The sequence below is a fragment of the Loxodonta africana genome, chromosome 4 (genome assembly GCF_030014295.1).
Source record: "Loxodonta africana isolate mLoxAfr1 chromosome 4, mLoxAfr1.hap2, whole genome shotgun sequence".
In the NCBI taxonomy this organism is placed as follows: Eukaryota; Metazoa; Chordata; class Mammalia; order Proboscidea; family Elephantidae; genus Loxodonta; species Loxodonta africana.
In genome coordinates this window covers 7072584-7088646 of record NC_087345.1, presented here as the reverse complement: position 1 = coordinate 7088646, position 16063 = coordinate 7072584, and the positions used below count along the sequence as shown (strand labels likewise).

Here is a 16063-nt window from a genome sequence, read left to right as displayed (position 1 = left end):
GGTCCTCAGGAAGGAGCTGGGCCTTACCAGGTGCCAGGCAGGAAGGCAGGAAGGCAGGCAGGCAGACCGTGTGTGATCTGGCCTGAGTTCTGGGACGAGTCACCCCTCTGCCTGAGCCCTGAGGCTGAAGGAGACCGGGGAGGTCTGGAGCTCTGCCACAGGCAGGAGGGCAGACTGGCCAGGGTCCACGGGGCTGCTGTGGTGAGGCGTTGCCCCTGAGCTGGCCCTCCTCTGCTTGCAGACATCAACGAGTGCCGGCGCTATCCTGGCCGCCTGTGTGGCCACAAGTGCGAGAATACACCCGGCTCATACTACTGCAGCTGCACCGTGGGCTTCCGGCTGTCCGCCGACGGCCGGTCCTGTGAAGGTGAGGGCTGGCGGGGCAGGTGGGCCTGGGACGCTGGGGGCGTGGCCGGGGCAGGACTGAGGTGGGGCCTGTCCTGCAGAGGTGGAGGTGTGGCTGGGGCAGGGCTGAGGCTGGGCCTGTCCTGCAGAGGTGGGGCGTAGCCAGGACAGGGCTGAGGTGGGGCCTGTCCTGCAGAGGTGGAGGTGTGGCTGGGGCAGGGCTGAGGTGGGGCGTGGCCGGGGCAGGGCTGAGGTGGGGCCTGTCCTGCAGAGGTGGAGGTGTGGCTGGGGCAGGGCTGAGGCGGGGCCTGTCCTGCAGAGGAGAGGCGGGCTGCAGGCGGAGCTTAAGCAGACCTATTGTGTCATGGGCAGGGGAGGGGCCTGGGGTGGGTCTGGGGGCGGAGCCAGTCCTTCTAAGGTGAGGATGGGCCTGGGGTGGGCCGGGCCTGGCCCTTAGTAACCCCGTTCACACCTCCACCCCACCTAGCCACCTTCTTCCTGGGGAAGCCACCGTTCTTCCCAGACACTAGGGTCTGACTGATGTGCCTTTATTTCCCAAAACTCAGAAAACCAGCTGCCGTCCAGCCGATTTGACTCATGGCAACCCCACGTGTGTTGGAGTGGAACTGTGCTCCGGGGTTTTTAGTGGCTGATTTTTCACAAGTAGTTCTCCAGGCCTTTCTTCTAAGGTGCCTGAGGCGGACTGGAACCGCCAACCTTTTGGTTAGCAGTAGGGCACGTTAACCATTTTTGCCACCCAGTGGCTCCTTTTTGCTGCCCAAGCTCGTCTTAAAACATGTCAGCAGGAGGCACCTATAAAAACTGCGTGTTGGAGAGGACTGCTGGCCTGACCCCTGGGCCGCGCGGATACTCTCCGCCTTCCAAGGCGAGAGGGGGCTAATGGGCTAACGGAAGAAGCCATGAGGGGTCTGGTTAAGAGCACGACTTTGGAGACTTATTTAAGTGACTTTGGGGAGTGGCCGACCCCATCTGCCTCAGTGTCCTCATGGGGTTTACCTGTCCCATCAAGTGGACTCCGACTCACGGGGACCTTGTGTGTGTCAGGGACAACTGTGCTCCACGGGCTCTTCAGTGGCTGGGTTTTCAGAAGTAGATCGCCAGGCCTTTCTCCCGAGGTGCCTCTGGGTGCACTTAAACTTCAACTTTTCGGTTAGTAGCCACACAAGTTAACTGTTTACACCACTAGGAAGTTCCCTCAGGGGTAAACAGGTGATAACATCAACCTCCTCTGGCTGATGGGGCAGGGACAAGGTGATGGGGAATGGCGTGTCCAGTATAAAGCCTGGTTTAGAGTAGGTGCTTATTGAATGTCATGTCTTACCAGGGATTGGGTTCTTGTATCAGCAGACTGAGAGCTTTAACTAGCCCCTGGCAGTCCCTCAGGTCGCTCACCGTTTCCTGTCCTGGGCATTGTGGTGGCCAGGCCCAAAACATGGCAGGTTCTTAAGTTCTGGACTGAGAAGGAGGCCTTGCTCGTGAGATCACAAATAGGAGACGTGCCAGGATGCACCACTGTGTACGGAATTCTCGTGCTGAGAGCAGGTGGTAGGATGGCCGCCTGGGCCCTACACTCCCCCCAAATTCTGACATTTGCCCTCAAGGACCTAATCCACCCTGTGTCTAGTAGGAGGGAACAGATTCACACTCGGGGGCCCACAGGCCAAGATCCAAATCCCAGCTGTCCTCTTTTCTAGCTGTATGGTCTTTAAGAAGTAACTTGACACTTCTGGGCCTCAGTGTGCCCATCTGTAAAATGGGGGTAGTGGAACACAACACAATGAAGCATGTGAAGAACTTATCACAGCGCGGACAGCATGGGCCGTGCCGAAAATACGGATGCTACCGTTATCATTGCTGTTATCATTCTTGGCTGGCGTTGTAGCTGGGCCCTCATCAATGGCCCAAAAGTAGGCATTCATACGTATCTATGTTAGCAAAAAGTATCGTGGGCACGAAGCCAGGGGTCTGGCCAGCCTTGCTGCGTCACTGCAGTAAGCATTTTTTAAGCCCCTGCACTGGCTGCGTAGCAAGAAGACAGTTCCTGCTTTCGGGCGGCGTTTCTAAAATGTGATGAGAAACAACCTCGGGCAGAGGTGAGCGGGCGGAGGCCAGGCCAGACGTGGGGAGGGGAGGCCGGCGGGATGCAGCACGGGTGAGAGGCTGGCAGGTGTTCCTGGCTGCCCACCCCTCCTGTCTTGCTAAGAGTGTGCAGGACATAAACGTGAGAAGGGAGTTGTAGGCCAGGGGCTGGCAAACTTTTCCTCTCAAAGCCGTAGAGTGAGTATTTTAGGCTTTGAAGGATGCATATACTCTCTAATGCAACTACTCAGCCTAGCCGTTGTAGCGCAAAAACAGCCATGGACGGCGAGTAAATGCTTCAGCATGGCAGTGCTCTGATAAAACAGTAGTTACAAAGACAGGCAGTGGGGCAGGTTTGGCCCGGGGGCCGTAGTTGGCCGACCCCTGCTCTAGGTGTGGGAAGCCACTAGCCCGGCTGGGAGCATTGGAGAATTAGGAGCATTGGTGTACCGGCCAGTCCTGAAGGGCCTGCTCGTGTGCTGTCTTCTGCTGAGGACACCGTGTGGAAGGTGGAGTGGGGAGGACAGGACCAGGTTTCTGCTGAGAGCCAGAGCTGACTTGGGGATCAGAGGGAACCGGGGCTGGAGGCTGTGACATGTCTTGGTGGGAGATGGGTTGACTTGAAGTGGGCAGTGGTGGGGGTGGAGATATTCCACACTCGCTGGCCGTGGGGTCAAGTCGCCTCAGGGTGACCTCGGGCAAGTCCCCACCCCAGGACCCCACCTCTCTGGGTGTGGTGTGTGTTAACTTGAGGGAGGTGGAGGGGGACTGTCTTAGTCTCCCAGCACTGCTGTAACAGAAATACCACAGTTGGGTGGCTTTAATGAGCGGAAGTTTATGTCTCACAGTTCTGGAGGCTAGAAGTCCAAATTCAGGGCGCCAGCTCTAGGGGAAGGCTCTCTGTCCGCTCTGGGGGAAATCCTCGTGTCAATTTCCAAGTGCTCCTTGGAAACTCTATGGGGCAGTTCTGCTCTGTCATATGGGGTCGCTATGAGTCGGAATTGACTTGACAGCAGTGGGTTTGGTTTTTTTTTGGTTTTGTGCATAATCTGCTCCTTTTATGTCTCAAAAGTGATTAGGTTTAGAACCATTCTACTCTGACATGGCCTTATTAACATAACAAAGAAAAACCTGTTCCCGAATGGGATTACTGCCGCAGGTACAGGGGTTAGGATTCCTACACGTGTTTTAGGGGAACGCCACTCAATCCATAACAGGGGCACCCTGTCCCTGCCTCGCTAGCAGGAGTGCTGTTGGCTGCCCTGGAGGCTGGGATGTGGGCTGTGGCTCTGAGTGGTGAGCGTGGGCGACCCCTCTCTTTCAGATGTGAATGAGTGTACCAGCAGCCCCTGTAGCCAGGAGTGCGCCAACGTTTACGGCTCCTACCAGTGTTACTGCCGGCGGGGCTACCAGCTCAGTGATGTGGACGGTGTCACCTGTGAAGGTGAGGGTGCCCCCTGTGGGCCGAGGGAATGCACACCTGGGCCTTGCTCCTCATCTCAGTGTCTATGGGAACGCATCTGCTGCGACTTCTGTGGACACGAGTCCCCTGGGTGGCTCCTCTGCTTCCCACCCTTTGAGGCGAGCAGCTGTTTCGTTTCTTCTTTCCAGCTAAGTTTTCCTGGGTCACACTGAGCCCATTGTTGAGTGGGGTTTGGAAAGAAGCAGCCCACTCCTTGGATTTTTCTCTTGTAAACACATAGCACTGATGGTGCTTGGGTGTGCTTCAGCTTCCCTTCTAACCTGATGGCCTCCGGAGCCCGGATCCCAGGGCTGGGTGGGGGCATGGGGCCAAGGGCTGAGCGTCTCCTCCATGTTCCTCTCGGAGCTGGGCCTGTTTCCTTGTCTCTGACAAGGGCTGAGCGTCTCCTCCATGTTCCTCTCGGAGCTGGGCCTGTTTCCTTGTCTCTGACAAGGGCTGAGCGTCTCCTCCATGTTCCTCTCGGAGCTGGGCCTGTTTCCTTGTCTCTGACAAGGGCTGAGCGTCTCCTCCATGTTCCTCTCGGAGCTGGGCCTGTTTCCTTGTCTCTGACAAGGGCTGAGCGTCTCCTCCATGTTCCTCTCGGAGCTGGGCCTGTTTCCTTGTCTCTGACAAGGGCTGAGCGTCTCCTCCATGTTCCTCTCGGAGCTGGGCCTGTTTCCTTATCTCTGACATGAGGACTTTAGTGCAGATAATGGATAAAAAGCCACCATAGGTGCTTCAAGGGCAGCTATGATGATGATTGGTATTATTATTTTTTTGTTTTGTTTTTGGTGAAAATGTGCAAGCAGAACACGCCCAATTCAAAGATTTCTACCTGTACAATTCTGTGCTGTCGAGGACAGTCTTCCAGCTGTGCGGCCGTTCGCACCCTCCTTTTCCGAGTTGTTCCTCCACCATGACTGTTAACTGCCTGCCCCCTGAGGTTCTTCTCTAACCTTTCCCATGGCTGTGGTCGTAGTTGATATGGATAGTTCTTTACAGGAGCACAACGCTCAAGGCAGACGTCCTTTTGATGAGTGCTATTTTCGCGTCATGTCTTAGCAGTTTTTTTGTGTGTGTGGTAAAACTATATAACACAGCGTTTGCCAACTCAGGATTTTTTACATGTACAATTCAGTGTCACAGATTCCATTAATTTTGGTAGGTGACCATCACCGATATCCGCTGCCAGATTTCCCATCACCTTCAACAGGCACTGTGTGTCTCCTAAGTAGTGACACCCCTCTCTCCCTTCCTTCCGCCTCTGCAAACCACTGATAAATTTTGGTCTTTAAGCATTTGCCTCCTCTAGATATTTCATGTAAGTGGGATCAGACAGTACAGTATTTGTCCTTTTGTGATTGACTTAAGAAGAAGTGGGTTTTTTTTTTTTTAGCAAATTTACAACAGTTAGCATTAGGGTGCCTGTTCTGTGTGTCATTCTGAAGCCCTTTGGCTTCCCCACTGTCTGCCCTGCCTTTGGTCCCCCCGACATGCATGCTTCACACTGAACTTGCTGTGTGACCCTAGGCTAGTCCTGCCCTCTCTGGGCCTCAGTTTCCCTTCTGACGCAATGATGTCTGAGGCTACTGCTAAGCTCTAGCACTTCGAGGCCTCCTGTGTCCCTCTTGCCCTATGCTGCCCGCCTAAGCCCTGGCAGGGCCCACAGCCAGGGGCCCAGACACGGGATAACGAGGGCGGGCTTTGCCATTGCAGATATCGATGAGTGTGCCCTGCCCACCGGGGGCCACATCTGCTCCTACCGCTGTATCAACATCCCCGGAAGCTTCCAGTGCAGCTGTCCCTCGTCTGGCTACAGGCTGGCCCCCAACGGCCGCAACTGCCAAGGTGAGCGTGATGGTACTCAGGGGTCGCTCAGGCCATCCTCGGGACTCTGCAGTGGTGGGCGGGGCTGCGGCCAGGCGGCCTCCAGCTGGGGGCGTGCTTCTCTGATCCAGGGCCATGCACATGAGGGTGCATCAGGGACGGAGGCCACCAGCAGATCTGGAGGCCAGGACGGGGCTGACAGCCTCTAGGAAGATGCCTACCAAGGAGGAAGCAGGAGGCCTGACTAGAAATCGGAACCTGGACACCCCCTTCCACAGCCTTTTGCCTGCTCGCTCAGGCACTCCACAAACCCTTGCTTTGGGCCAGGCCCTGGGCCCAGCATTAAGGGCAAAGCACTGAGCCAGACGGTAGAGGCTGCTGTCCTGAGGGGCTGACCACACAGTAGGCAGGCAGATGGGTAGGCCCACAGGTTTGTGAGAACATTGAGCTTGGACCCAGTGTTTATGGGCAGTAATGGCTGTGAGCGTCCGGCCAGGCTGGGGGTCAGCTCCCACACAAGCTAATGAGGGAGGGTCAGGGGCGTCCATTCTGAAGGACACTGTGGCCTCACCATGTGTCCTATAACTCTGCTTGATAACAGATATTATGAAAATGGATGATTCCGGAATCCAGGAAATGGAATCAGTCGGAGGGGTTGGAGTCATCCAGCCTCTTCCTCATGAGCTGCACGTGGGTTGTTGATCCAGGGCCTCTGAGGCCCCCGTGTTCTGCAAACGTGGGTCACGCAGAGGGTGGCTTTGGTCAAAGGCAGGCAAGGGCCTGGGTGTCTGCGGGGCCAGGATGCACACTCACCTGGGCCTCCAGGTGGGCGTTGCTGTGTTTTCTGTTTCTGGGGAGCAAACGCCCTTCCTGCTCCTGGCCAGGCTTCCTCCCCGCAGCCTCAGGCCTGCGTCTGCCCAGACACAGAAAAAAGACGTTCCTCAGCTGTGACCTTTGAGATAGGGGGTGTTATCTGTGGCATCTCTTACCCGATGCCCTTGGAGCTTGGTGACATTCCCTGGACCCCACTGTCCGGCTATCCCGGGGTGTCTGTGAGAAGGGTGATGACTCCCCATCTCCAGGGTCCTCTCTTTATGGTTCCAGGCCGTCCCGATGGTCATCCTCCCTGGGGACACTGGCCAGTACATATAACCCCTTTCAGCCTTCGTTTTCTCATTGTAATGTGGGGGCTGGTAGCTTCTGCTTGGTCCCTCGCAGGTCAGGGTGACGCACCTCAGGTGTCGCATGAGGGGTGCCAGGTAGTACAGGCGTGCGCCCTGGCGCCAGCTGGCCTGGATTCTGAGCTCAGTTCCGCCACTGAAAAAACGTGTGCCCTTAGGCAAGTCTCATAGCCTCTCTAAAAATCTGAACGCCTCCTAAATTGAGGAGGATGATAGCTGGCTTCAAGAGTTGTGAGAATTCCTGCTAAGCACTGTTTGCTGTTATCCTTGTCAGACTCATCCCAGGGATTGTGAACAATAAAGGAATATTCCATAAATATAAATGCCTTTAAGCCAAAGACTGGCCAGGGTGCTGCTCCAAGGAGTGGGCACTGGGGGCAGGCAACAGTGACAGGATTCCCCTGTCTGACCCTGGTTGGTGGGAGGGCTTGATGCCTCCGTCTGCCATCTGGAAGCTTCTGTGGCCTTGGCCTTCACCATACTGCCTTTGGGTCCTTCACAGACATTGACGAGTGCGTAACTGGCATTCACAATTGCTCCATCAACGAGACCTGCTTCAACATCCAGGGCGGATTCCGCTGCCTGTCCTTTGACTGCCCAGAGAACTACCGTCGCTCCGCAGATACGTAAGTCCCTTGACCCCGCGCCTGTCTGTCTGCGCGGCCTTCCTGCCAGCTCGGCTCCAGGCCCTCCCACCAGGGTCTCAGGAAATTTGATGATCAGCTTACCCCTGGTCCTCAGACTCCTGAACGCAGGTGAGACTGTCTCAGAAAGCCAAGGTGGTACCTTTGACTGAGGCCAAGGTCAGCAGGCTGTGCTCCAACCCGCTTGTGCCAGATCCAGGTGGACCCACGGCCCAGTCCGCAGTGTGGAAGCTGGGCCTCAGTTTCCTTACCTTTAAGAAGCCGGGGCCAGAACTTGTGCTGTCTGCTTAATGGGCTGGCAGTGATTGCTCCATGACAGCAGTGAGCCTGTTAGCCCTCCTGACTTATTGGGGCATCACTACTAGGGGACCCTACCTGGAAGCCAGGTTTTGTTCTACCTGTGTGAATACAGCCCAGAAGTTTCTGTGCCCTAAACTTGGGACTGTGTGGCTATATGTCATTGTAAGCTCACTCTCCCCAGGCCACTGGTGTCTGTGGGGGTGCCTAGGAGCCCCTTCCTCAGGGGAACCTGCAGGCACGGTTCTCACTGCAGCACCCGCCCCTAATTTAACTCAGTGAGTCTCAGATGGTTTGTTTAGGGCCATTGCAATTGCTTCAGGAAAAGTTCCTTGGTGGGCACCCATCTCAGGTGTGGCTTGTAAGCCTGCTCCCCCAGCACAAAAGGTTCCCCTGGAAGTGCCCTGAGTGAGCACACAGCTGGGCAACCACACTTCCAAGGTCTGGAGCCAGCACCCACCTAGGTGACCACACCTCCAAGGTCTGGAGTGAGCACACAGCTAGGTAACTAGGTGACCATACCTTCAAGGTCTGGAGCGAGCACACAGCTAGGTGACCACACCTCCAAGGTCTGGAGCGAGCACACAGCTAGGTGATCACTCCTCCAAGGTCTGGAGTGAGCACACAGCTAGGTGACCACTCCTCCAAGGTCTGGAGCGAGCACACAGCTAGGTAACTAGGTGACCATACCTCCAGGATCTCAAGCGAGCACACAGCTAGGTGATCACACCTTCGAGGTCTCGAGCCAGCACACACGTAGATGACCACACTGCCAAGGACTCAAGCGAACACGTAGCTAGGCGACCACACCTCCAAGGTCTGGAGTGAGCACACAGCTAGGCGACCACACCTCCAAGGTCTGGAGCCAGCACACAGCTATGTGACCACACCTCCAAGGTCTGGAGCCAGTACGTACCTAGGTGATCACAGCTCCATCCACCCAGCAATGCATCTCTGAGACCTCACGTGCCTCCTGACCTGGAGCCTGTCTGTGGGCTCTTGGTTTGATTGCTTCCTCCTGAAGGTCAGTGTCCACCTTTGATGGGGAGCCAGGCTGACTCTGCCTTGGTGCCCCTGCTTGGCTGAGGGGTGGCCGCCCTGGCTCGTAGCTCTGGTCTGGCGTCCAGTGACGAATGGTGGAGTGGGAGGGCCTCAGACGTCCCCTTTTTCCCTTGCAGCCTTTATGTTTTGTCCAGCTTTGAGGGTGCTCACCGCTGGCTTCTCCGCTCCCTCAGGCCTGCTTGTTCCTCTGGCAGGTGCTCTGTCTGCTCAAGAACCCAGCCCCTCGCTTCCTTCCAGGCCTGGCTGAGGGAAAAGCCACTTCAGAGCCAGGTCTACGGTGGGTGGCATTCCAAATAGCCTGCAGGTTAAACAGCACCCCATGGGCAGTGATGGGGCTCCTCTGATCCAGGTTCCCTGTCCCCAGTTTGAGGCTGTGTGGCTGTTCGTCTTGGGAAGCTAGCTCGCTCGCTCCCAGGCCTTTGTTGGTGCCTGGGTTTGAGGTTTCTGGAAGACGGGCTGTTGTTATGACTTGATATCTAACTCACGCACGGCCAACAGCCCAAGAGAGGAGAAGGCTGCCCCTGCGCTGGGCTGCACACTCTCCCAAGCCTGAGGCGGGCAGGTCCTCTGTGCACGCTGTGGTGGGCCTAAATCGGTGGAACCAGCTCCACCACCTTGTGTTGGCTGGTGCTGTGGGGGCCTACACTGCCTACTCTGTGCAGGAAAACATTTACTTGTTTGTTTGGGAAACATTCACCGAGGATTACTGTGTGCATGTACCTGGCTAGAGGATGGGCTGGCAAAGGCCCTGTTCCCTGCTTGGAGACCTCTGGGAGCGTGGCAAAACAACAGTGAGCGGAGAGTCCTAAGTGTTCCTGAGATGAGGGGGTGCCCCGCCTGGCTTGAGGGAGGAGAGGGGAAGAGAGGAGGGGGCCGCAGGGAGTCGGCACTGGTTGAATGAAGGTGGAAGGAGGAGCGGAGTTAGGCAGAGGGGGCTGGACAGATGGCAGGACTGGACTGGGGTGTGGGCGTGGGTTCCAGTGGAGACAGAAGAGTCCCAGCAATGCAGTGTGGGGAGGGCAGAGGAGGGTGAGCTTGGAGCAGGGCCGTGGATGTGGGTTAATGGAGCAATGAAATCGGGTGGTTGGGGGAAACCTGAGTGCTCTATTTCTACCCGGGGAGGTGGCCCCGTGTGCCAGGTGTTGACTTGACCCCATCCTATGGATTCATCAATGCGCCCCATTGGGACAGGTCAAGCGGAGACTCCGTCATTCTTGAATACGGACAGACTGGAAGCTGGGCTCTGTCCCTGGTAAAGCCGAGGGGGAGGGTGACGTTCTGACCCTGTCCTTCCAGAGAAGATGGCAATCCCGGCCATTATGAGCAAGTCCCCTTTACATCTGTTTGTTAACAGGAGCTGCTGCTCGCTAGTGCCACTCAGCGGCCAGCGTGAGCAGAGGCTGGGGAAGGGGGCGGAGAAGGAGGAGGTGCGAGGACCCCTGTGTAGTGACAGCCTTTCTCCCAAGCACGCGGGCCCCCTTGAGATGCTGTGGCATTCTGGAGAGACTGAGACTTTGGAGTCAGGCTCACTTGGGTTTGTGGTTCAGCTCAGCACAAGACCGTGGTTCCTGAGATTCTTGAGGCCTCCCATTTCTCAGCTGTAAAATGAGGGTGGTGACCTCACCTTCCCTGGGTTCCATGGGGTGACAGAGCCCCTCCCCGCATTTCACCCGTAAAGCTCACCCCAGATTCAGCACTGGGGGGATGTAGGTGGAGACCCCGAGGCATGCCAGCCCTACAGGTATTTTTGGGCGAAAAGACGGTGGGTCTTTGTCTGTGCAGGTATCCAGGCTGGCACCTGGCCTGAGAGGCCGTGTAGGGGAGAACCAGGCCTAGAACACAGGATGGATGGGCTTTCAGTCCTAGCTCTCTCATTCACTGGGGCTGTGGCCATGGGTCCCGGTCTTGGGCCCTCAGAGTCCGTTTCTGCGTCAGTAACATGGCACCAAAAGCACCTGCTACCAGAGGTGGTGAGGCTAAGAGGTGTCTGAGTCTCCTACAAAACCAAAACCAGACCCATTACTGTGCAGCCGATTCCGACTCACGGCGACCCCATGTGTTACAGAGTAGAATTGCTCCATCGGGGTTTCAGAGCTGTAATCTTTATGAAAGCAGATCTCCAGGCCTTTCTTCCTAGTCCTTCTTATTCTGGAAGCTCCACTGAAATCCATTTACCGTCACAGCGCACACAAGCCTCCAGTGACAGATGGGTGGTGGCTGTTTGAGGTGCATTGACCGGGAATCGAACCTCGGTCTCCTGCGTGGAAGGTGAGAATTCTAGCACGGAACCACCGCTGCCCCCAGAAGAAGATATAAACTCCTTGCCGTCGAGTCAATTCCAACTCATGGCAACTCCATGTGGTACAGAATGGAACTGCTCCACAGGTTTTCTTGGCTGTGATCTTTATGGAAGCAGATTGACAGGCCTTTCTTCCATGACGCCGCTGGGTGGGTTTGAACCGCCAACTTTTATGTTAGTGGTCAAGTGCAAACCGTTTGCGCCACCCAGGGACCCTGACTCTGATGTTGTGCCACTCTAGTGGGGGAAGATGGAGAAGCAGGGCTCGGGAAGGGCTGTGTAGTGACAGGATGTCACTCTTGCACACACAGGAATCTCTGGTGACAGTGCCCTCATTTGCTGACCCCTGCCAAGGAGGCAGAGACCAGCCTGGGGCCTAGCATCCGGGCGTAGGGAGTGGGTATTGGGCCTGGAACCCTAAGTCGAGGGCCACAGGGGTTTTATCCTGGCTGCCTCATCCTAGTCGGGGCACTACTCCAGGACCACGGACACACCGGCAGCTGACAAGCCAATGGCAAGGAGGAGTCTCTCCTTTGCCAGTCCAAGGCGCCGCGGCCGTCCCAGAGCCTGCAATGGGACTGAAACACCCCCTTTATCCCTTCAGTGGGGCCAAGTCCTGGCTGCTGGGCCCTTGGAAGTAGAAGCACAGCTGGGCTGCCTTGGTTGCTACTTTCTGGGGAAGGGATCCCACGAACAGCTCTTAGCCTGAGGGTGCAATGTGGTTGGGCAAATAGGGGTGCGCCCTTGATGTCCCCTCTGCTTTGGCCAGTTTCTGGGGCTGGTTTCCAGAATGCCCAGGGCAGGAGAGTGGGAGCAATCCATCAGGGATGAATAGAAGCACTCAGGCAACCTGGGGGCAGCCAGGACAGCCATGCCTCCCGGGGAAGGACTTGCCTGGGCACCTGTTCTCTCTCCCATCCGTGGTGTCTTTCTGCAGTTGCATTTTCAGGGAACTCGAGCGTTACGATCAAATGTGGGGCACATTGTTCTGTAATGCACGACACAGTCAGGACTCATGGTGTGATAAGGAGACAAGTCTGTGGAAGCCAGGGCACATGGTCCCGGAGCCTGGGTGGGGTGGGGGCACCCATGCCCTGTCAGTGATGACAGCCCCTCTCCCACCCAGACAGGTGGACTAACAAAAGTGTTTGTACCATGCTCAGCCTAATGGGCAGCTTGCCAGATGCAGTAGTTTAAGCCCTGAAATGTTAGAATTTCTGGAATGTTTCAGTAAATTTGGGGTGGAACCAGGATGGAATCGAGGAGCCCTGGTGGCACAATGGTTAAGCGCTCAGTGCTAATAGAAATGTCGGTGGTTTGAACCCACCAGTGGCTCTGGGGGAGAAAAGACCTGGCGACCTGCTCCCATAAAGATTACAGTCCAGGAAATTCTATGGAGCAGTTCTCCATCAGTCATATAGGGTCACTCTGAGTCGGAATCGACTTGATGGCACCCAGGAACAACAGGATAGGATCACCGAGCTCACAGAGTAGGCGTCGGCCCGTGCTGGGTATTGTCGAGGAAGCCGGCAGCCCCGGCAGCGCCTTAGGAAGCGAGTGGTCTAGAAAAAGCCTGGCTCTGAGAATCCAGTTAGCATGAGGCAGGGCTTGGGGTGCCCTGATTAATGACTCTGTGGGGCCTGGTCCAAGAGGAAGGCGTGTCTGGCTGTGTGGTGTGTGATGGCCTCGGGAGCTGTACCAGAACAGTTCTTCGCCTCTGCCCACCCCCCGCCACGTGCTGGGTTAACACTTCAGCTGCCAAATCTAAGCCGCCTGTCCTTGGACCCGGTACAGCCTGCAAGGGGAAGTGGAAAGGCCTAAACCACAGGAGGGAGACGCTAGCTCCACCTGCTGGCCAGGCCCAGGACCTCCGTGGAGCAGGGGTGTGTGTGTGGTGTTTGTGTGTGTGTGTGTGTGTGGCTTGTGTGTCTGTGTGGTTTGTATGTATGTGCATGTAGGTATGTGGTTTGTGTAGTGTGTGATGTGTGTGTGTGTGCGATGTGTTTAGGATGTGTGGTCTGTGTGTATGTGTGTGTATATGTGTGACGTGTGTGTGTATGGTGTGTATTTATGGGTGTGCAGTGTGCGTATATGGCACATGTGTGTGCATGTGTAGTGTGTGATGTGTGGTGTGTATGTAGTATGTGTGGTTTGTGTGTGGTGTGTGTGGTGTGCTGTGTGTGTAAAGGCTTTGAAGTTAGGACAGGCCAACTTTGAAACCAAACCTGCCGCCTGCTTCAGCCTGTGGAGTCATGACCAGCTTACACGTCCTCACCAAGCTTCATTCTCCTGCACCCCCCACCAAAAGCCATAGAAGGAGTTAAATGAGTAGGAGAACCCCAGACTCACCCAGCATGGTGCCAGCACCCTAGAGAAGCACAATTTATGGGAGCCAATCACCTTCCCCATTTCTCCATGGAAACCCCCCCCCCCCCGCCAGGTCCCAGCTCCTCAGAGGCCCTTTCTCTGTGGCAAGATTGCCCTAATCACTTGGAGCACTCCCATTTGGCCAGGGCCTGGGCAGTTCTTGAGGTGGTCTGTGCCTCAGCAGCACCCATGCCCACTTTCTCTCCTGCCTCTTCCCTCTCCCCCGGGCCCTTCTTCAGTGTTCCAGACCTTCACATGCCTCTAGTACATGGAGCTCACTCCCTGGGCCATCCTTCCTAAGAGCTCAGAAAGGTAAATGGCCGAGTAAATATAAGGATTCCTGTAAGTCCTGGTAAACAGTCTGGAAATAGGATGTAAAAGAGACCCTGCTCACAGTAAATGTCAAGAGTAAATAAGTCTAAGTAACTGAACACAAGGCATAAAAACTTTCAAAGCTGAAAGGGAAAGGTCATGGAGGTCCAGAACAGAGGGTGCTCCTGACTGGTGGACCTGGTCAAGATGGCGGAACGTCGTGGGATGTGCTCTGCCAACTCCTGTGGGGTTTTACACCTTGGCTTTCCTTCCCAAGGCCATCTTCAGGAGGGAGAAGACAGTACCTGTCCCCATCCTGTCACAGGAAGTTGGGATCTGTCCCCATTCTGTAACAGGAAGTCAGAACCTGTCCCCATCCTGTCACAGGAAGTTAGAACACATCTCGTTCTGTCACAGGAAGTTAGAATCTATCCCCCTTCTGTCACAGGAAGATAGTACCTGTCCCCACCCTGTCACAGGAAGATAGTACCTGTCCCCACCCTGTCACAGGACATTAGAACTTGTTTCCATCCTGTCACAGGAAGTTGGAATCTGTCCCCATCTTGTCACAGGAAGTGAAAGTCTGTCTCTATCTTGTCACAGGACAATAGTACCTGTCCCCATCCTGTTACAGGAAGTTGGAATCTGTTCCCATCCTGTCCCAGGAAGTGAGAGCTTGTCCCCATCCTGTCACAGGACAATAGTACCTGTCCCCATCCTGTTACAGGAAGTTGGAATCTATCTCTATCTCTATCTCTGTCACAGGAAGTTGGAATCTGTTCCCATCCTGTCACAGGAAATGAGAGCCTGTCACAGGACAATAGTACCTGAACCCATCCTGTTACAGGAAGTTGGAATCTGTCTCTATCTCTGACACAGGGAGTTGGAATCTGTCCCCATCCTGTCACAGAAATTAGAACCTGTCACAGGTAGTTAGAACCTGTCACCATCCTGTCACAGGAAGATAGAACCTGTCACTTCTGCATTCCAGGCCCTGTGGCCACAGATGGGGAACTGGGTCTGGAGCACAGGCTTAGTGATGGCTTGGGGAGCTGCAGAGGGTGGTGGGAGATCTGACTGCCTGAGCACAAATATCACTCCCTGGCTCACTCTGTGACGTTGGGAAGGCCACTTACCCTCTCTGAGCCTCAGTTTCCTCAGCTGAAAAATGGGGATGAGAATGCGTGGTGACGTGTCACCGAGCACTGGCTAAGTGGCGGCAGCTGTGGTGGCTAGTGTGGAGACAATCACTTGGAGGATCATCTCCGCCCTGACCACCGGCACTCAAAGGGCAGAGTGTGCCTGGCAAGTGTGTCTCGGGGTGGGGCTCTGCCGGTGAGAAGGGGACACCCCTCACTCTGGGCATAGCCCTTGACCCCCAGCCCCCAGCGCCCCTGAGGGCGTTCAAGAGGGTAATACCTGAGTCAGCAGCCCAGAGGTCCCACGGCGCCTCCCACAGGTGAGTGAGGGGTGCTCTTCCCGTTGGCAGAATTGGCTAGAGGGGCAATGGGAGGCCTGGGCAGGCCCCCGAGCCCCCACTTCCCCTCGCTCTGTTGTTCCTTGCTTGCTGAATGTGCCCTAACGCTCTTCTTATCTCTGTCCACTTTTCTTGCAGCCGCTGCGAGCGCTTGCCTTGCCATGAGACTCAGGAGTGCCCCAAGCTGCCTCTGAGAATAACTTACTACCACCTCTCTTTCCCTACCAACATCCAAGTGCCCGCTGTGGTTTTCCGCATGGGCCCCTCCAACACCGTCCCGGGGGACAGCATGCAGCTGGCCATCACTGGTGGCAACGAGGAGGGCTTTTTCACCACCCGGAAGGTGAGCCACCACAGTGGTGTGGTGGCCCTCACCAAGCCAGTCCCTGAGCCCAGGGACTTGCTCCTGACCGTCAAGATGGACCTCTACCGCCACGGAACCGTCAGCTCCTTTGTGGCCAAGCTTTTCATTTTCGTGTCTGCCGAGCTCTGAGCGCTTGCTTCAGGCTATGGTTCCCTTGTCGCTTTCCTCGCCCTCCTATCTTGGGATCTGAATAAAGTTTAGCAGGTGATCCCACCCGCGTGCTTCACGTGCATTGATTTTGTTCCGCGTGGTTGTGGGTCTCCGTGCGCTTATCACCCAGGGCTGAGCCGAACATGTGCCACCGCCTCACACCCACAAGGGGTGAC

At 55.9% G+C, this 16063-nt stretch overlaps 1 protein-coding gene across 2 annotated transcripts in view; it reads left to right on the top strand.

Moving 5' to 3' along the window:
• The window catches only part of FBLN1 (fibulin 1), a 110562-nt gene that overhangs the window by 43390 nt on the left and 51109 nt on the right, over positions 1–16063 (top strand). Inside the window, exons 11-15 of one of the 2 annotated variants that reach the window (XM_010600456.2) lie at positions 242–367; positions 3770–3889; positions 5624–5755; positions 7418–7541; positions 15512–15950. In XM_010600456.2, the coding sequence (XP_010598758.2) occupies positions 242–367; positions 3770–3889; positions 5624–5755; positions 7418–7541; positions 15512–15866 (857 nt within the window). In that variant the 3' untranslated portion in view covers positions 15867–15950. Of the gene's footprint in view, positions 1–241; positions 368–3769; positions 3890–5623; positions 5756–7417; positions 7542–15511; positions 15951–16063 lie in introns of those variants that run through there. The other variant, XM_064283378.1, reaches the window with a different exon arrangement.